Source organism: Leptidea sinapis, chromosome 2, assembly GCF_905404315.1.
Source record: "Leptidea sinapis chromosome 2, ilLepSina1.1, whole genome shotgun sequence".
NCBI lineage: Eukaryota > Metazoa > Arthropoda > Insecta > Lepidoptera > Pieridae > Leptidea > Leptidea sinapis.
The window spans coordinates 17668521-17690984 of record NC_066266.1 but is presented as its reverse complement, the minus strand read 5'-3'; the positions used below and the strand labels follow the sequence as shown (position 1 = coordinate 17690984).

The window sequence follows — 22464 nt, the reverse complement described above, 5'->3', positions numbered from 1 at the left end:
GTGGAATTCGGCTGCAGGAATCAGGTGAAACAGCTCTTCGGAACACTCCCCGTTATAAATGCGGTAGAAGATACACAATGAAGCGACGTCTCTACGCAACGCCAAGTGACACAGACGTTCACAGAGCACTCAGTCCCTGACAAGAGCTGCTCTGCGTTACACTCGGTCAAATAGATCCTGTTGATACTTATCTCATTAAACACCAGTCTCCAAACTTTAAAAAGTCACATTAGGGCCATGATGGTTTTTTCAGGATGTTGCAAGGGCCAAATAAGTTTTTTTTTTTGCCTTTACCTATATTTCTAGATTAGTCGCAAATTACATTGTGACACTTAACGGCATCTAGTGGCGAGTGATTAGGTACTATGTATTTTACTATGTACTATTTCAGCTACCCAATAACAGGTGGCGTTAGGTGTAATTACACACAAATAGCCTTATAAAATGCTCACAGAATACCTTTATTTATTTACAGTGTGTGTGAATGATGCAGCAACTGTACTCAATAACTTTTGTATTGTATTAATTTACATTTACTTTTTTGACTTACACGTGTAAGGCACTGACTGTTTGACGTAAGAGTATGTTTGTTGCATCACTTTACATGTTATATTGTAATTGAAATGATTTGTAATACGATGAAAATGTAAATTTTGATTTAAAAGAGTGGCAGTGAGTTTCTTGCTACTTCTTCTCATTAGCTCAACCCTTTACGAGGAATAAGTAAAGAAAATTTATTGAATTAGCCGTTACTTTGCGGAAATCCATAATTATACAAATTATTTAAGTTTTCTTTAGTGTTAATTCCGCCAATATTTGTTTTTAAAACAATCTGGCACGAGACTGTGCCAGATTTTGGCGAGACAACACGTCCTGAGGATGCCTCGTGTAGAGGCGAAACACGTGTCGAATTGTTTTAAAAACAAATATTGGCGGAATTAACACTAAAGAAAACTTAAATAATTTGTATAAGGAATAAGTGTCATTTCCGTGACCTACATGAATAAATTGATTGTGATTTGATTTGATTTGTTTTATTTCAGCAAACTCGTCCGCTGTCTCCTAACAAGAGCGAGCCCTACCCGGACATCGAGCTGACTTCACGGGCGCCCTTCTTTCAGCCGAGCGTGGAGATCTGCCACGGGATAAACGCCGCCAACATTGTCTTCAAATGAGTACCATACTCGTCGGAGGATAGGGGAATATACAGGGTGGCCCACCCAAACCGGTCAGTATGGGGATTTCAGAATATATAAGAGATAGAAGAATATCTTCTGAGGAACCACGATATCGATTTTAGAGAAAACAAAAACTGCATTCATAGATTTAAAAAAAAATTATACACGGCTCGGGAATCGAACCCGGTCATTTTGGAAAAAAAAAGACATTTTTGTTTTATAGCCATATTGATAGTGTACGTTGTAAGGAGTGATTGTGGCTATGAAACCTTATGTCTAAAATTAAAAGAAATTGCTTTATTTGATATTGTTTCATGTAAGTTGTCGGTTTTACTCGTTAAAAAATGTAGGCAATAACCAATCGTCATGTTGTCTGGGTATACCAGTAAAAAGATTTTATTTTGCTGTTATTTGAAAATGGAATGTGAACTTCTAAGATTACCGAACTTCAATTTTAAAAAATGAACGCTAAATGTCTGTGTACCAGTAAAACTATGTTTTTGCTGTTATTTGAAAATGGAACGTGAACGTTTTGATTTCAGACACAAAATTTCATAGAAACAATCACTTCTTACAACGTACACTATCAATGTGGCAATAAAACAATATGTCTTTTTTTTTCCAATATGACCGGGTTCGATTCCCGAGTCGTGTATATTTTTTTTTTGCAAATCTATAAATGCAGTTTCTGTTTTCTCTAAAATTGATATCGTGGTTCCTTAGAAGATATTCTTCTATCTCTTGTATATTTTAAAATCCCCATACTGACCGGTTTAGGTGGACCACCCTGTATATACAGATATCAGATTCATAAGTGAATCGATAAATTTAAATAATGCTTTAAGTTTACCATTGAACATTAAGCTATTATTAAACTTAATTCTCAAATTTCTATTCTGCCTTTTTCTAACACAAATATCTAATTCACTATCGCCCTTTTTTGTCAATGTGTGCGTTAGCTAGTGGTTTATTATTCTATATACTAAGAAGGTAATGTCAAGCGGGGGGAACTGTTGAACTTGTCGTTCAAAATCGAAAAAGTGACAATAAATTAGCTTTCCTTTTCTATATTTCTGTATCACCCTTAGAGATGTTCTCGTTTGAACGTTTTGTTCTTATATACGCTAGTATTAGTTTATAATTACCACTAATTAATGTAGAAAATTATTTCAAGTTCAATAAAGATATTTCCACGTGTGTTTAGTGTGCGGAAATTTATTCTTTTCCGCACTAGTGATATTTGGTTTGTTCGCTCTTGTATGCGTTGTTTGTATATACGCTAGTTATAGTATAATTACAACTAATTAATGTAGACAATTATTTAAAATATCAAGTTCAATAAAGATATTTTTATTACATTTGCCACAAAAATATATTTTTACATGTGTGTCTTAGAGTGCGGTTATTTATTATTTTTCGCAGTAGAACTGTTTGTTTTCTTCGCTCTTGAATGGGTTGTTTGTATATACGCCAGTTATAGTATAATTATAAGTAATTAATGTAGACAATTATTTTAAAATTTCAAGTTCAATAAAGATATTTCAATACATTTGTCCAAAAAGTATATTTTTCCATGTGTGTTCAGAGTGCGCAAATTTATTCTTTTCCGCACTAGAACTTTCGGTTTTCCTACTGCATATTATAAATAAATAACCCCTAAATATATGAAGGACGTTTATAATCAAATTTTTTTATGAATCGGCTTCTTTACAGCGTAATTAATATATGATCTTTTTATTTGAACTATTATAGAATGTAAGTAAATAAATAAATAACGAAATGTCCTATAAAAAAAGAAACTTACTCCTTAGCGATTGCAGTTCTCCATTTTTATGGTTAAATTAAAAAAAAATAAGTTCTAAGTGTAATTGTGGCAAATATATTATAATTTGCAAATGTCTTACGGCCATTCCTTAATTTTCAGTATATCTTTTACTTGAGATAAAAATCGTAACTATCGTTGACTTTTCTGTCCCAATACACTTATCGACGGTAACTCACCTTATCCGTACACGCTGTGTGTCAATGAGACGACGTATAGCTTACCAGCGATAGAAATTTGTATGAAAATTGCAATTCACGCGTCCCAACATAGGGCGATAAGATATGGGGCATATTGGGACAGCTACAGATTATTGACAGCTTATTACTGACAGGAGAAGGTAGTAATTTATCCCTATCAATAGTATATTGGGAACGGCCGTAAAAGTACGTCGATGGATCAACAACGGGACACGTGAAGTAATGGTTTAGCACACTTTGTTCATTTATACCCCTATTAAAAGGTCATCAAAAATTACCGCGTGGCCTTGTATATAAGTATACATTAAGTAATACAGATGACATTAAAACATTCATTCAAATTAACACCTTAATTCGTGGCAGTAATGGTCAAAGTCTATTGTATACGCTCATTAGAAGCTCGGACGCGAACACGAGACAAGAACATTTTGGTTTAGCAATTGAAATGTACGAACGATGTATATACTTACCTAAAATACGACACTCCATCTTTTTTAAGTTTGGATAAGCTGTTATTTGGACAGTTTTTTTCAATTAACACTTTGTCATTGCGTGGCGTTGTATTCAAAGCGCGGTCGAAACACAAGTGAACTGCAGACAATTTTTGAGCATGTTTGTGTATCTAGTTGTTTATTGTACGTCAATATCTATAAGTCTATGCGACATACAAACTACGCCTAAAATAAACATTGATTTACCATGATGTTTGAATTCCACAAAACCCAGTTGTTTAAATAAATTCTTTAGATCATTTATACGTCTAGATAGGCTATGACAGCTGTGAAAACGTAGGAAAAAATAGAGTTTAGAAGTAACCTATAGTTTGAGTAATTTTTTTTATGAAAATAAGGGATGAGACGAGCAGGACGTTCAGCTGGTGATAAGTGATACCCTGCCAATTACAATGCAGTGCTGCTCAGGATTCTCGAAAAACCATAAAAGTTCTGAGCGGCACTACTATAGCACTCGTCACCCTGAGAGATAAGACGTTAAGTCTCATTTGCCCAGTAATTTCACTAGCTACGGCGCCCTTCAGACCGAAACACAGTAATTCTTACACATTACTGCTTCACGGCAGTAAATGGCGCCGTTGTGGTACCCATAATCTAACCGGCATCCTGTGGAAAAGAGCCTGCCACTGGTTCACGAACACTAAAGCAAAGTGTTATACAAAACGCGAGTGTAAGACGAAGCTTATCACGCACATTAATTTAATAAACCTGGCCTGTTTTTATCGGTCATCTAACAGCAAGAGACGTATAAGTTATCTAAGATAAACTCATAAATGATTAATTATGTATTCAGATGGGTAATGGGTCTATATAAATACCAAGCTGTAAAAATTATTGATGATAAACAAATTGTTTTAGTAATTATGTTCATAAATATTTTAAAAATGTATACTACCAATGGACTTTACCAATTTTTTAAATAAATGTCATTAAAAACGGCCGTAAATCTGTTTTCGTTGTCACAGAAAGGATAATAAAACAATATAATTAGGAAAGCTGTATAATCTTTCTATCTCAGCTTGTAATGCACAGCATGACATTTCCGCAGTGTATCAGCGGCCAGCTCCGGTATGAGGTCTCGCTGGGGCTGTGCCAGCATCTCGTAGCCCACCATGAACTTCTTGATGGTGGCAGAGCGCAGCAGAGGGGGGAGATACGTTCCATGTAGTAGCCAATGGGGGGAGTCACCGGCTTGGTGCTGGGGACCCGTCGGAGCACCTGAAGATAACCAAATACACATACAACAATAATACCAACCAATGTGTGTCGTATAAATTATGTGCACTGTGGCCTGAAAGAACTGAGAAGTATCGAAAAAGGAATGCTGAAATGGTTGGAACACGTGGAGCGAATGAATGACTTATCAAATATACTTTCTCTGGCCATAAATACTGTTACAATAAAAAATAAAAAAAATATTACATTTGAATTGTAATCTGTAATTTTTATATGATTGTTCATTGAGTGTTCTCATTTTTGCGCCAATACATTGTACAATATTTTGCGATATTTTTTTTACAATTGAACAATATTTTAATGAACAAAATGACCGTAATTATGCTGAAAGCTCTAAGGAAGCTTCCCAATTTGGAAAAGGTATCAAAACATCGGTACAAGTGTATCACGATACCATTCTTGAGAAGGTAGTGAAGCCCATTAACAACATCATGTTCAATAACCAAGAATGGTCCTTCCAGCAAGACTCGGCGCTGGGTCATAAAGCTCGGTCTACGCAGTCTTGGTTGGAAACGAACATTATGGACTTCATCATCCGTCGTCGAGTCCCGATCTTAATTCCGCTGGATTATGATTTATGGTCAGTTTTAAAGAGTACGGCTTGCTCTAAACGCCATGATAATTTGGAGGTCCCTATGTTTTAGGCGTACGATTGGCAGTGAAGAATTTTCCCATGGAAAGAGTGCGTGCTTCTATTGTTAACTGGCCTCAACGTTTAAAGGACTGTATTGCAGACAATGGAGACTACTTCGAATAAGCTTTTTATATTTTGAATTGTTTTATATTTATGTGTTAAAGTAACACACTGTAAAAATAATAAATGTTATTTGCAATAGATTTTTTTTCTTTGTTTCTGTATTTATGGCAAGACTAGGTATAAGTGTGTGAGGGCACGTCGGTTGCGGGAGACCTCGTGGAACATTTGTCGACCAAATTGGGTTTGAAGGAAGTACTCGCAACCGGTGAGCATGTATGAAAAGAGTATTGAATGTAGAGGAAGCGAATGAGGTTTATAAGGAGAGAAGCAAGTGGCGTTCTATTGTCTGTTTCTACCCCGACGGGGAAAAGTGTGTATGTGTGTTATAAAACACACCGTAATAATCTTCGACTGCTATATCTATACATTGCAGCATTTACTCCAGTTGTTAAAAATATACTTGGTTATACTCTAAATAATATGTTTTTTTTTATGAAAATAAAGGACGAGACGAGCAGGACGTTCAGCGGCCTTTAATTTATACGCCCTGCCCATACAATGAAGGTCCGCTCAAATTCATTGAAAGACCCAAAAGTTCTGAGTGACACTACAACTGCGCTTGTCACCTTGAGACATAAGATGTTAAATCTCATTTGCCCAGTAATTTCACTAGCTACGGCGCCCTTCAAACCGAAACACAGTAATGCTTACACATTACAACTTTACGACAGAAATAGGCGCCGTTGTGGTACCTATAATCTGGCCGGCATCCGGTACAAAGGAGCCTCCCACTGGTATATGTATACTGGTATGTAATTGAAAAGATTTGTAAAACGATAAAGCTGTAAATGACGATTTAAAAGAGTGGCAATGAGTTTCTTGCCACTTCTTCTCACTAAAGCTCAACCCTTTTCGAAGTGGCGGTTAATATAAAAAGAAAAGAAAACTTTTGACACATTCATAAGTGTCATTCCCTTGACCTACATGAGTAAAGTGATTTTGATTTGATTTCATTTACTATTGATTTATTGACTCACCGTGCCATCCCATACTGTACGGGAAACTGCAGTTGAACAGGTTGTCATATTTGGTATTCAGCTCCTTCATCACGACTGCCAACGATCTGGTCTGGTCCTCATCTAGATCTGTCATTCGCTGCGGGGATCCATTCTTCGGTAGCAGCATGGTCTCATATGGCCAAGACGCCCAGTACGGCACTAGCGCCACCCAGTGCTCGTCTTCTACAACTATTCGCTCCTGGGAATACGAGATTTAATATTATACAGGATGTAATCGTAAAATGTGATCGTGAGTGACTTCGTCTACCTAGGGTCTAACATTACTAACACAGGATCATGCGAAAAAGAGATAAGGAGACATATAGGGGTGGCCAAAAATGAAATGTCCCAGTTGCATCATATATGGAGAGACAGTAACATCATGCGACAAACCAAAACCAACTTGGTGACTTCGCTAGTTTTCTCCATATTCAGTTATGGAGCGGAGACCTTGAAATAGACGCCTTTGAAATCTAGAGCTGGAGAAAAATGCTACCGATTCCATGGACCGCCTTTCGCACTAACGAACGTGTCCATTCTAAGAGAGCTTAATGTAGAACCTAGACTTTCCAATATATGCCTTCGTAGGGTGCTGGAATTCTTCGGACAGATTGCTCGTAAATAGGGTCTCAACCTTGAACAGGTGTTGGTGACAGGCAAAGTAGATGGCAAACGTTCCAGAGGACGCGGTCCCACGAGATGGTCCGACCAAATACGATATTCTCTCAAGATCAATGCTCTTCATGAAGCTAAGGATCGCAGCAGATGGAGGGAAATCGTACGGAAGAAACTGATGCAGAGAGGGAGTCACAACCTATAGTAATGAGGAAAAGGAAGGAAGAAATGAAAGAACGTTACCAAATTAGATACCTAATAGTAAAATTACGTCATTAACTTTTTAAAAATCTAACGAGAAGTATCCGAAATTTTGATGTCGTCAGTTTAAAGTTTTTTTTTTTAATATTTGTAATAGTTGCCGAATAATTGCCTGTTATATCCTATATAATAAATATAGCGAGAGTCATCAGGCAAGTAATTATCACTTACTATTTACTTTTTGAAGTGTAAACTTCTTTAGCATCGTTGAATTTAGTGAATTTAGTGAAGGGCGGCCTTCAACTGCCGTCAACGAAAATAATGTGGCTACTGTTAAGCAGCTAATTGATCAAACCCGCGGATGAGACAATTCGAGGACTATTGAGGATTGGTATGAGCCAAATTCAGAAAATTTTACACGAAAAATTGAAAATTCGGAAACTTTGTTGTCGTTCTTGATCCCTCATGCACTGACAGCGGAGCAGAAGCGGGCTGGCGTGGAATAGTGCTCACAGATGCTAATGAAGATTTAAAAAATGGTTCTATCGCATGAAAAAATGTTTAAAGTGTAAAGGAGAGTATTTTGAAAAGGAATAAACATAATATTTTGGTTAAAACATGTTGTTTTTAGGCAAAACTTTTAGTGTGACCTACGTATTACTACATAGACACGAGGAGAACATAAATATGGTAGCGGTGATAGTAATGTCTTTTAAAGCGGTTGAAATCATGTTGCGGCTTAGAGATTTATCCACAATGGAGTTTTCACTTCTAACATATTGTGTACATTTTACGCACGCAATTTTTTTTATTTAGTTTTCTATAACTGCAAGTGTTGATACAAAAAGCTTACCTTTTTAATCAATTCCTGCTCCAAATACTCAACCAGCATAGCTTTTCCGTGTTTATCGTAATATTCCTTCTGGCATCTGAAACATCGTCATTACCAAAAATCTTTCGAGTTTTCTTCTAATTGACAACTAGCTGCTGCCCGCGATTCTAAGCAAAACACTATGTTGTCTATTCAGTAGTTTTTACATTTTGCCCGGAGATACTTACAGACAAACAGTCAAAAATCTATTTAAAGTACTTATCGGATTCGGTATTGATTGCGAAACTGAAATGGCAGTGCGCAGGGCACATAGATCGACGGACAGAGACGGTCGTTGGGGCAGTAAAGTCCTCGAATGGCGACCACGTACTGGAAGACGTAGTGTTGGTAGGCCTCCCACAAGATGGACCGACGATCTGGTCAAGATCGCCGAAATACGTTGGATGAGGCATTTTTTTTTTTTCTCAAAATTGATTCCTTTAGAATTCTTTTTGATGTCATTTCTAATAACTACTAGATACTACTACCGCTTCGGAAACAAATGGCGCTCTGAGAGAGAAGAAGCGGCGCAAGAAACTCTCCCAGCATTCTTTTTTTGCGCTCTTTTCAATAAAAATATACAATATTGTACAGTCATTTCTATCGCTATAAAATAATCAATCTAGTCCCAGGCTGTCCCAGGCAACAGTGGCTGGGACTTTTTTATAGAAGTGTATACATTTACCCTTAAAGCTATTATGTATCTTATGAAGCCTACTAGAATTAGCTACAAGCAATCCCTTATTTCTAGTGTTATAATAATGAAAATCACTAGTAAGAGCAAAAAGGTGACGATTTTTGTGAACGTATATTAAATTTTCATAAATATACTGACAATGAACAGTCTTAATATTTATTTCTTTAAATTTTTCTTTGAGAGACTATAACCAAGCTGATATATAGCACGAACAGCTCTCTTTTGCAGAGCAAACACTATATCAATGTCAGCAGCATGACCCCATAGTAATATACCGTACGTCATGATGCTGTGAAAATAACTGAAGTACACTAATCTAGCGGTCGCAACATTCGTATACTCTCTAATCTTTCTAATTTCTATGCCGCAGAGCTGAGTCTATCTGCTAGATGAGCAATATGTGGACCCCACTGAAGATTTTTATCTAACGTGATACCCAAGAAGACCGTAGTGTCCACAAGTTCCAATCTCTGGCCATTTATAAGTACCTTGGTTTGTACCTCCGCTGTGTTTGGTGTAATGAACCGTAAACACTTTGTTTTTTTACTGGGCAGCGCAGGACCGATCGTCGTGGAGATCTTTGGGGAAGGCCTTTGTCCATCAGTGGACGTGTTCCGACTGATGATGACGATTGTTTCTAGAATACACAGCAAGCATTCTTCTATCGACCACCTGGCAGCCCGATATTATGTGATTTGATTTGTCAACGTTAGCTAGTATATTATTCAAAATACTGGAGCAAATGCCACGCGTGGCTGACTATTTACAACTTGTCAGTCAAAATTGGTTACAGTAACAATAGATTCACTTTCCATTCCTACTTGCTGTATCTCTTGCACGCTACGGTCCAGTCTTGTATAGTTCGTGAATGAACTAGTTCGAAAGAGCGCTCCCACAGACGAATTAAGCGAACTAATGCCAGGATCTCTCGCTCCTTAGTTCATTAACGGCCGTTACCAATAGAATATCTACAGATAGCAATGACATTCTATTAGAGATGAATTACTACCGTCTACTGTCAGTTAATAGCTGTCAATAATCTGAAGCTGTCCTAATATACCCTATAAGTCATTCTTATCGCCTTATATTGGGACACGCGAATTGCAATTTCCATACAAACTTCTATCACTGGTAAGCTATACGTCATCCTATACGTATAAGGTGAGTTACCGTCGATAAGTTTATTGGTACAGAAAAGTCAACGATAGTTACGATTTTTATCTTAAGTAGGCCAACAACCGGAGATAGACCGGAAATTGGGAACGGGCGTAACAGTCCTACGGATGCTACATATTAGTAATCTGTGCTACGTATCCTCTTTTGAATTCTAATACTGTTCTGTATTTCGCAAACTATATTACAAAATAGTTTATTATTATCTTGCGCAGGCTCGATGTACAAAATATTCTGCTCTTAGTTGTCAGTAGGTATCTAATTATGTCCTCTAACTATAATAGTTTTATTTTGCACCTGGGGACGTTCACTGTACTTCGCAATTCTTTAGTAAACTACCGGAAAAGCCGGAATTCCAGAAAGGAACTAACGAACTAAAAGACCGAACCAGTTCGTTAAGGAACTAACGAACTAAAGGACCCAACTAGTTCGTTAAGCAACTATTAAACTAAACGAATAAACTAGTTCGATAAGGAACTAACAAACTAAAAGACCGAACTAGTTCGTTCAGGAACTAACAAAGCAAAAGACCGAACTAATATATGTATATTACCTGTCCTTGACCCTGGGTTCGTTGGGCAGGAAGCTCGAAGCCCACACCTGGCAGTGAGGATGAGGGTTGGAGCATCCCATCACCGCCCCCTTGTTCTCGAAGATCTGTACCCACACGTAGCGGCGACCCAACTCTCGAGACTGGCTGATCCATCTGACATAACAATACAACCAGTTCATTACGGAGAAACTAGGGAGAGCGTTCTTTCTCCATGGTTTGTTAAAAACACACACAAAAAAACACGGTCAATTCTTAAATCAAATCAAAATCACTTTATTCATGTAGGTCAAGGACACTTATGAATGTCAAAAGTTTTCCTTTTTTTATATTTACCGCCATTTCGGAAAAGTTGAGCTTTAATGAGAAAAAGTGGTATGAAACCCCGCTCTTTTAACCGAAAAAAGTCGTCATATCAGGATACATGAATTTTTTTTATTGCATATTTAAATTTTAGAGATATGAGTACAATATAATTTCAGTTACATTATATTATGTTAAGTGTAAGTCAAAGAAATACATGTAAATTAATAGGTACGTAAGAATAAAGTTATTAAGGACAGTAGATGCATCAATCCTTACACGCCGTAAATAAATAAATGTATTTTTCGAGCATTATAATTTTTTTTATAATATTTTGTCCTTCTATTTCATCAAAAAGGATTAGATTGCATTTCACATAAATCCAATAAAACAACATTACACACACTGCCACAACCTGAGAGTTGAAGAAAACATACTAAATTTTATGACGATACGTCACTCGAACGGTTAGCTCAGTTGATTAGAGCACTGGCGCGGAACGCCGGGGGTCGTGGGTTTGAGTCCGGCATCGTTCATAAAATTTTGTTTATCAAATTTTATTTGTGTATTAATCCTAGAAGTGAGGGTTATCACTTTAAAAACATAACATATTGTTTAGATTTACAAGAGCGACATCTCATGTCAATTTCCTAATATGCAAATATTGGGGTTGAGCAGGTTATCAACTGTAAATTAGAACCTGTACATGAAGCCACAGCCTGAGAGTTGAACAAAGCAAACAAGATTTTATAACGAGGCGTTACTCGAACGGCTAGCTCAGTTGGTTAGAGCAACGGCGCGGAACGCCGGAAGTCGTGGGTTAGAGTCCCGCATCGTTCATACAATTTTGTTTATCAAATTTTATTTGTGTATTAATCCTAGAAGTGAGGGTTATCAGGTAAATCGATGAAAATGTAAATCTTGATTGAAAAGAGTGGCCGTTGGGTTTCTTGCATGTGCTTCTCACGAGCTCTACTGTTGATGCAGCACCTTACAAACTAATTCGTTTTAAGCGTATTTTACAAAATATATTTAAAAATAAATAGTATGTAAGGTGCTGCATCCAAATATGAATTGTGTTCAAAGTTAAAAACTACTCCAACTGTATAAATATAAATTATCGTATATTGGATGCATCAACCTTTAGAGCTTGATTTCATTGTTTGTGTAAGGATGCTTTGTGAACATGGTGGTCGTGATTACTGTCATAATTAGTAATCGGTTCCAACATGTTCCATGGTGGTATTATGCTTTGCCCAACTAAGACTTACTAACGTTATACTTATCAAATACTTACTCTTGTATCACAGCTAAAATCTCTTCAACTGTCATCAATGGAATGGTTTTGGTAGAATCTGGATGGAAGCACATCACTCTGAAACGATAGATAAATTGGATGAAACTCTTTATAATGAGGGTACGATAATGAAGAAGAATGCTTACTATAGTATAGTAGATTATATAGAGGATAATGATGCATGGTTCTTATCTGGTTCGGTGCAAAATAAGGGTCGAGACGAGCAGGACGTTCATATCAATGCAGTGCCGCTCAGGATTCTTGAAAAACCCAAAAATTCTGAGCGGCACTACAATTGCGCTCGTCACCTTGAGACATAAGATGTTAAGTCTCATTTGGCCAGTAATTTCACTAGGTACGGCGCCCTTCGGACCGAAACACAGTAATGTTTACACATTACTGCTTCACGGCAGAAATAGGCCCCGTTGTGTTACCCATAATCTAGCCGGCATCCTTTGCAAAGGAGCCTCCCACTGGATCACTAGTGATATTACAATTAAACGGTAGATTTTCAATCCACTTCATTTCTTACAATTTAACGGCCTGGTTTTAGTGACATTGTAATGTCACGGGTACACTATAGTGATATTGTAAGTTAAATTGTAATTGTAAAAAGCGCGTACACCTTCCTTAAAGGCCGGCAACGCTCCTGTGATTCCTCTTTTGTTGCAAGAGATTGTGGGCGGCGGTGATCACTTAACAACAGGTGACCCGTAAGCTCGTTTGTCCTCCTATTCCATAAAAAAAAGTGTAATTGTAATATTACGGCTTTGATAATATACCTGCGACATATACATAATCTAAGCTGTAAATGATGATTGTCATAAAATAACTAGTCTTCTACTCCGAAATGTGTCGAAGTGCACCCACCTGCACGTGCCCTTAGCTGGTGCGGAGACGAATAATGGATGTTCAGATGCCGGCGGATCAGGCACTCGCTCCAGGAGGGCCGGGAAGTCATTCGGGAACACGTAGGTCGATGTATACGGAGGGTTTTTCTGTCAACAAAGTCAAAGAGTTATTATGTGAAAAAATGTCGCGACTAGGTGTTCACCAGTTAAGTGATACGTCCTGCCTTTTACAACGCAGAGCCGCTAAGAATTATTGAAATCATTCAACATCCTTTCAGCCTGAAGACACCCAAAAGTCAAATAAACTTTATTAATTTAAGCTTCGACAAAGCGCTTTTGAATAGTCACTATAAATATATTTTTTTTATTACTGAACCTACCATATGTTCGAAAAAAGTTGATCTCGTGAGAAGAACATACAAGAAACTCAACGGCCACTGTTTTCAATCATCTTTTGCCAGGAAGGCTCCTTTGCAAAGGTTGCCGGCTTGATTATGGGTACCACAACGGCGCCTATTTCTGCCGTGAAACAGTAATGTGTAAACATTACTGTGTGTGTTGAATTTTTGGGTTTTACAAGATTCCTGAGCGACACTACATTGTATTGGGCAGGGCGAATCAATTACCATTAGCTGAACGTCCTGCTCGTCTCGTCCCTTATTTTCATTAAAAAAAAATCAGGGTATTTTACAATATAATATTTCAAATAAATTAGTTGGTAAGATGTTGCTTCCAATATATAAGCAATTGAGTTCAAAGTTAAAAGCTTTTTAAATATTAAATACTTATGTCATAAAAAGTAATAAAGAACAAATTGTATGTGTGTTCAGCTGATGGTAATTAATGCGTCCTACCCATTACAATGGAGTGCCGCTTAGGATTCTTAAAATACACCAAAAATTCTGAGCGGCACTACAACTGCGCTCGTCACCTTGAGACATAAGATGTTAAGTCCCATTTGCCCAGTAATTTCACTAGCTACGGCGCCCTTTAGACCGAAACACAGTAATGCTTACACATTACTGGTTCACAGCAGAAATAGGCGGCATTGTGGTACCCATAATCTAGACGGCTTCCTTTGCAAAGCAGCCTCCCACTGGTAAAAATTCCCTAACTCACGCTTAAATGCATTGTTTGTGTAAGGATGCTTCGTGAACATGATGGTCGTGATTACTGTCACAATTAGTAATTGCATCCAACAAATACAATGATTTATTAACTCTTACAGGTCGCCTGGCAATATGAGCAGGACCCGTTGAGTAGTTGAAGCATGGACCAGCCATCGTTCCCTTTGTATAATATTTGAGGGAAGGAGATGACCAGGCACAGGATGCCGCCGCAATATCCATGACGATCGGTCCTGCGCTGCCTTCATCCAATGTATTCCAGTGATCCCGACCAGATCGTCGTTCCATGTTGTGAGGGGCCTACCAACATTACTGACTACTAACTCAACATTCTGAGAGGCTTCACAGTTACGCTCGTCATTGTTAAACATAATATAAAAATGCTCTTTAGCTTCATAGTTTCACCAACTAAGGAGAACCAACCGTAACATCATGCTTGTAGTACTCCGCAACGGCAGAAAATGCCGCCACTGTCCTGTAAGCCTGCCACTGACAACCGACCAATATATGCAATAGATTTAACCTTTCAATAATAATAAAATGGTGAAAACATACCGTGATGTAATATTCCCTTATACAAAAGGATCATACAAATATAAGTATTATATTATCAGTTTCTATGTTAAAATATTTAAACTTGCAATAAATAGAACCATACGTGCATTGCGCTAACTCTTGTCAACTGTCTGTGCGATCGTCAACCGGTTATAACTAGTTTCGCCGCATACGCAACAAGAACACGCGGCCAGTGGACACTCACACATGCCCCGGATCATTGGAGAAGTGCACCCGTTTATCGTGGTTGTATGAAGCTTAGCCTGTGTACCTTTTCTTACTCATGTGGCGATATAGTAGGTAAAATACTATTTTCAGTTTATTTGTAAGCATTTTGGTTATTCTTGTTTTATTCTCAAGTATAACTTTATAGCACGTTTATTTGTAAGGCCGTTAAAATATATACTAGCTGACCCGACAGAAGTTGTTCAATAAAATAATGTTTTTATATGAATTAGTCAATATTATATCATAACATCAAAAATAACTTCGTAAAATATGCGCCCTGCTGTCGTAATGAAATTGTTTCACAGCAGAACTGTCAAACCGTGCGTTAATAAATTCTCTCATAGAAATTTATTTATTTATTTATTTAGATTCACCAGTGGTAATTACAATAATACATTTATAATTATTATTATTATGCTAATTTACAAGGGTCTTATTACTAAATGCATTACCTTTTAAGGTGAATACCGCATGCTAAATTATATTGTGTGAGATAGTTACATAAAATAAATATTAGTTATAAAACAACCATTCTATAATGTAATGAAATTAACAAATTAACAAAATCTACTAAATAAGTCAAGATAAACGTATTAAACAAATCAAGAATACTTATAAATTATTTATTTACAATACATGTTTGCGAAACCTTGGCAATGAATCACTGAATGGGTCCAAGCATTTATAATCGTTTATAATTTTGCATAATCGCGACACAGGTGAATTGATCCCCAAAATAGTTCTGCGAGATGGTTTTTCAAATAAGTTCACAGGTTTACGTGGGCATCTAGGCACTCTAAAATTAAACATAGACACCAGAAAGGAGTTGTCATAAATATTGTTAATACTTTTGTATAAGAAAAGTAAATCCAATATGTCCCTACGTTGTTTCAGAGTTAGTATATTACAATATGTAAATCTTTCAGAGTATGTTGCGAGTGATCTAGATTTCCCAATTGAGAAAGCCAAGTGATAAAGAAAACGCTTCTGAATTCTTTCGATTCTGAGACAATGGCAAGCGTAGTGTGGTCTCCAGACGGTACTACCGTATTCCAAAATACTCACAACGAGACTTTTATAGAGAATCATCTTCGTGCGCCAGTTCCTAAAAACTTTGCCATTGCGAATTACAAATCCCAGAATTTTAGAGGCTCTGCTTACAATAGAGTCTATGTGCGGTATAAACGTAAGTTTGCTATCAAATATAACACCCAAATCCTTAATAGTATCTACTGTACTGAGAGGCATATTATCTAAATAGTATTTAGTTGTAATATTATTTTTGCATTTTGTAAGCGTTATATGAAAGCATTTATTTTTATTCAGTATCATATCATTAATCTCGGACCATCTAAATAAACTATTTAGGTCTGACTGCAATGCGCTAACGTCATCGGGACCATTGATTATCCTAAGAATTTTTAGGTCATCAGCAAACATAAATGGTGTGCAGTGTTTAAAGCAGTTTGGAAGGTCGTTGATAAATATGTTAAATAGGAGAGGACCTAAATGCGACCCTTGTGGTACTCCTGATGTTATTTCGTATTTTACAGATTCAAATCCATTAGCCACTACGTAAAAACATCTGTCAGTAAGGTATGAATTTAACAAATTTAAAATTGATCCAGCAATGCCATATACAGATAACTTCAACAGTAAGATGGAAATTGGCACTAGATCGAATGCTTTACTTAGATCAGTGTAGATAACATCTACTCTTTTCCTCTTATCAACCGCGTCTATTAATAATTCTGAAAAATTTACCAAGTTTGTGCAAGTCGACCTTCCATTTATAAAGCCATGCTGGTAAACACTAAACGTATTTTTCAAGTAGCCATAAAGTCGTAAATAAATTAAGGCCTCAAATACCTTACCAAGCAAATGGTATGGAAATTGGTCTGTAATTCGTAACACTTTTTTTATCGCCACTTTTGTATACTGGTACCAGCTTGGCAATTTTCCACTTTTTAGGAAATACTCCCGTTTTTAATGAATTATTAAATAATACTTGTAGTGGTAGAGCAAGTGTCTCAGCACAGTTGATTAGGTACACAGGTGATATTTGATCAGGTCCAGCACCCTTATTACGATCGAGATGTTTAAGTTTCTGAATTATCTCATCTCGATCAAGCTGTATAGACGATAGACACTGACAATTTAATTTAATATTGTTTAGGTTATTTAGAATTTCATTTTTTTCATATGGATTGTAATTCCGCTGAACGTATATGGATGAAAAGTGTGATGCAAATAGATTACAAATACCTTGACCATCAAATACACAAGTATTATCTTTTGTCATTTCAGCAGGATATGAATTAGAAGCATTTTGTTTTTTACGTTTTGTGAAGGTCCAAAAAAATTTTGAGTTAGAAGCGATTGCTTCTTCAGTAAATTCAATATAAGGGTTATAGCATTGTGTTTTTTCGTTGTTGTGCTTTCACATCTTTTCTCCAATACTGATAATATTATCGCGTCCATCGTATTTTTGTACTTTTTATACCTTTTTCTTACTATTTCTTTTTCTTTTACTCTTTTGATTAAAGTTTTGTTGAACCACGGAGGAAATTTTTTACTATTATGAATTGTGATCTTAGGTATGTAAAGATCCATTGATGTTAGGATGTGGTCATATAAGACATCCACCATCTCATCAGTGCTGTCACAAGCTGAAAGCTTACCGTTCCAATTTAAATTACTAAGGTATTCGTTGATTGCCTTGAAATTAGCTCTTGCATAATTATATTTAACCATAGATTTATTTGTGCCTAACTTTTTTTCTACTTGTTTAGTATAGCTAACGTTTATAAGCAGAGGTGGATGAAGTGGATCAATTTGGCTTAGTTCTGTAATTGCACTATCCACTGAAATCTTCGGTGTCTCACTGTTAAACAAAACAAGATCTAATATTTTATTTTGACTATTTTTGATTCGATTATATTGGTGAAAATTGTTGACATGACAAAAGTCGATTAAGGTTTTAGATATACCAGATGTGTGATATTGAGTAGAAACGTCGTCAGCCAAGTGCCCAATCTACACAGCTTAAATTAAAGTCTCCTACAATAAGAGAACAAACCGTATTACTTTCGGAGAGATGATTATAATTATCTAGGAAATTGTCTAGAACTATTTTACTTACTGGTGGAGGAATATAAGCAGCACAAATAGCTATTTTTAGCTTATAATATCATAGTTATTACAACAAATGTTACTATATAAGTTGTGAGTTTTGGTACGCAGACCTCTCACATTTTGGTAGTAAATATTTAAAGTATCGAATTTAGAAGAACTTTTGTCATATTTACATGCAGAAATTATGTATGGACACATCAAAGGAAAAAGAAATTTATTGTTTTTATTTAATTTAGGAGCATTTTCCTATTTATTCACCTTTTGAACCTTCTCTGGACTTCCACAAATAATTCAAGACGAAAATTAGCCCAATCGGTCCAGCCGTTCTCGAGTTTTAGCGAGACTAACGAACAGCAATTCATTTTTATATATATAGACTAGCATATAGTTTGACAGCCCGTTTATGCGTGACCAATAATTTTATAAAATATAAATTACAAAAATTATTGACTTTTATCCATTGACGTACAATAAACAACTAGACTTCCAATCGTCTATTAAAAGGTCGTCAAAAAATGTCCGAGTCGCGTTGTATATACGTATACATTACCTTATACAGATAACATTAAAACATTCATTCAAATTAACACTTTACGTCGTGGCAGTAATGTTCAAAGCCTATTGTGCGCTCATTAGAAGCTCGGACGCGAACACGAGGCAAGAACATTTTGTTTTAGGAATTGTACTATAATTATTTAGCAAAATGATTAAAAAACGTTAAGTTATAAATTATTATTTATTAGAAATATGACACTCCGTCCCTTTACAACGCTTTTTATTAGCTTCACCTGTATGTATGTTTGTTTGTAACCGACTCATTTGGGCGCGATTCTGACCCATTTTAACTTAAACTTCAAACTTCGAAGATTTATCGAAGACCGGTGACAATACATTAATTTTATAAAATTATTCTATTTTTAAAAGTGCATAATAAGTTTTATTTTTTAATTATTATTTTTTAAGTTCAGATATGCTGTTATTTGGACAGTTTTTCACTGAACATTTTGTCATTGCGTGGTGTTGTATTCAAAACGCGGTCGAAACACAACTCAAGCCTAGGCAAGGTCAGCGTGGGCAGTGTTTTGCTTCAGAAAATTTTTGTTCGTGATTCTAAATCTAGCTGTGTATTGTACGTCACATGTTTGGTATATTTCTCTATTATTATTAATTTAAAGTGCTTATTATTTTAATGAGATTACCATTCATGATAGCTACCTATTTGTTTCCTATATACTAAGTAGGTTTGACTATGTCGTTGTCTTCCAACGCATACATTACTATCTGCAACTAATGTTGGTTAGACAACGAAATAAAATTGATTTTATTATATTAAATAATAAGTTTAATTGTACAATATTACTTTGTAAACATATTGATTCGATAAAAAAAGCCCGCTGAGTTTGTTGCGCCCATTCTTCTCAGGTCTGAGGCATTCATTTTGGAATGGGTGGTAGTTTTTTGATTTTCAATAAGTGATGTCACATCCTATTTTGAATAAAAATATTTGAATTTGAATTTGAATAAATTACTATTACATACCTATTTATATTAAGAAAAAACTGAGTCATTTTTCTAAGATGATCTTATACTAGGTACGTACCTAGTTTCAGGTAAAAAAGACAACCCTAATGTCGTCAGAAGAGGTAAGAGTCACGCGATAGAAAGAGAGGCAATTTCTAGGTGAATAAAAATGTAGGTTAGTAGCGCTGAATTACACCTTATTGTATGACCGCAAGAGTTCCTATTTCTTTAATTGATTTTGCGGAGTGAGACTTCTGTACTTATACTATTATATATTATGTCTATGTACAACTGTTACTGTGTTTTCTCATAATAAAATAAATAAATGACATAGTTTCCTTAATACCTGTCCATTTGCTCTGACAGCACCAGCTCGAAGGGGGTTATTTGGATCCGGGGTTTCTTCAGGAGGCTGTTCCGTTTGCCCACTCCAAGGTCGCTTACAGCGGTGGGGAGAAACCAGTATCCATTCGTCTTTCAGTGGGTTGTAGCGGTTATGCTGGTGCTCTGTTGATGTCAATGTTATTTGTAAGAGGAGGACAAACGAGGCTGCATACCTGTCACCTGGCGGAAGGTGATCACCGCAGCGTGTACTGTCTTGTAACCCCAAAGGAATAATAACTGATATAGCACTAGTCAAATAAGATTTATTCAATTAGGCTTAAGCTAAGCTCTTTCGAATCGTCACTAAAAATATTTCTTTTAAATTACTGAGTTTACCATATTTTCGTAAAAAGTTGAGCTTGTGAGAAGAACATATAAGAAACTCAACGGCCACTATTTTCAATCAAATAAATTTGCAATGGCTTTAATATACATAACAAATTAGGTTGTAAGGTGCTGCATCCAATATATGAATGGTGTTCAAAGTTAAAACTATGGTTAAAACTTACTATCCCGTAGCACGAATTATGAGGTAAAAAATATTGTAATTGATATATAGTATAGATAGTATAGAGCCACAAGTAGCCACGATTATAATGCTACCACTCTTATTACAAGACAATGCACCGTTCCAGAGAAAAAAGCATTATAAATATTAAAACCTAACCTCAAATTCTGATATTTTTAAGGATTGGGATATTTTTATGGAGAGGAAAGAAAGGGAAACGCCTAGAATTCGTTTCTGGCACTCGCCGGCCGCTGCCGCGGACCGCTCGGCTCGTGCGTTTAGGTTAGGTTTACCTAACCTAAACAATTTTAATAAATTGTAGTTGATAGAGCTTTGGGGATTGATGAACACGAACAATGAACCCTTAAATGTTTTCCTTTTATCTAAAAAATAATTATTGATGAAGCCGTCTAATCTCTCACAGACTATTTTTTATATTTCATTTCACTGTTTTTCATACAATTTATGGCTGTATGGGCTTGAACCCTTTGCCTTGTCTGCCTAATATTTTACGAAGAATATCATTTCATGACAGTTTTTAGCCTCCCGCCGCGATGTCAGCGCTCATGTAGTGTTTATTTAGGTAATTTACCTGTTTTAGGTTAGATTTTTTTTTGTTAATTTCTTGAAAACGGTGCATTACAATATTTTTTAACTTCAAATTCTTGTTGCGGGATACTAAGTCCTACCCAAAAGCGTTTTTAAATATCAATAATTTCATAAAAAGTAATTAAGAATAATAAATATAAATTATACAAATTTGGACTACTGTATTGTCGTGATGACAGGTCGGCCAGACACCACAAGCCATACTCATTCACTAGATGACATATGGACCAGTCATCGTTCTCTATAGATCGATAGTTATCTATTTCAAATGTAACAAAAATCAGCAAATATTAATATATGAAAACAGTAACGGTATATTTTTCGTTATCAATAAACTTATCATTATAAGTTTGTTGTTAGTAATTGTTATAAAATGTCTCTTTTAGGTTATCTTTATTGTTTATTGTCCTAGTTAACATTATAACTAACATTTGATGTATGACTCAATATATTTATCTATGACAAACTGCAGCAACCGCTTATAACCTCCTTTTAATACAAATGACTATAAATAGCTACGAACCTGTGGCTTCGAATTGCATTTTGTATCACAAACACACACACAACACGCGTACAATATGTTGTATGAATAGAACTGTGGCACTAGTGATGTTATCTTAGTATCGATGTTTTGCGAATGTCAGTGTTGAGTACCGAGTTGACATTGAGGTCGATGATCGGCGAGTTTCCTGATTAACAACTTTTACATATTCGTGTTTGAAATTATTTCGGCTGAAATATCCTTGCAATGGCAATACAAAACTTTTTATTATAAATATTGTTACGTTTCAGCACGATGGGTTTGGAAAGCACCCGTAAAAATTCACAAATAATTTATTACATGATGCATAGCAGTCCATAATCTAACAATATTTTACAATGACTATATCAACATTGAAAATATTTTATTTTTTAAATAAATAGATTAATTTGGCTTGGCCATCGCATGAAAACAGTGTATCTTTTTTTTTATTAAAAACACAGTGTATCTTACAAGTAAGTAATACATATTAGTCATATATAATAAGATTGTTTAGTGCCAGGATGGCCAAGTCAACCTTACTATGTATGTGCCAATAACTACTACTGAACCACCAATGACCCATAAATATCGTCTATTATAGGTATCGCCCCAA

At 35.9% G+C, this 22464-nt stretch overlaps 1 protein-coding gene across 1 annotated transcript; it reads right to left on the bottom strand.

Moving 5' to 3' along the window:
* Positions 1-4698: 4698 nt before the first annotated feature.
* On the bottom strand, positions 4699-21870 carry LOC126973237 (probable galactose-1-phosphate uridylyltransferase). Its single transcript, XM_050820434.1, has 8 exons — positions 21852-21870; positions 20174-20376; positions 13281-13408; positions 12411-12488; positions 10814-10966; positions 8373-8448; positions 6683-6902; positions 4699-4930 (listed from the first exon to the last, which is right to left on the bottom strand). The coding sequence occupies exons 1-8, from the start codon at positions 21868-21870 to the stop codon at positions 4722-4724; spliced, it is 1086 nt and encodes a 361-aa protein (XP_050676391.1). The 3' UTR covers positions 4699-4721.
* Between the last annotated feature and the right edge of the window lie 594 nt (positions 21871-22464).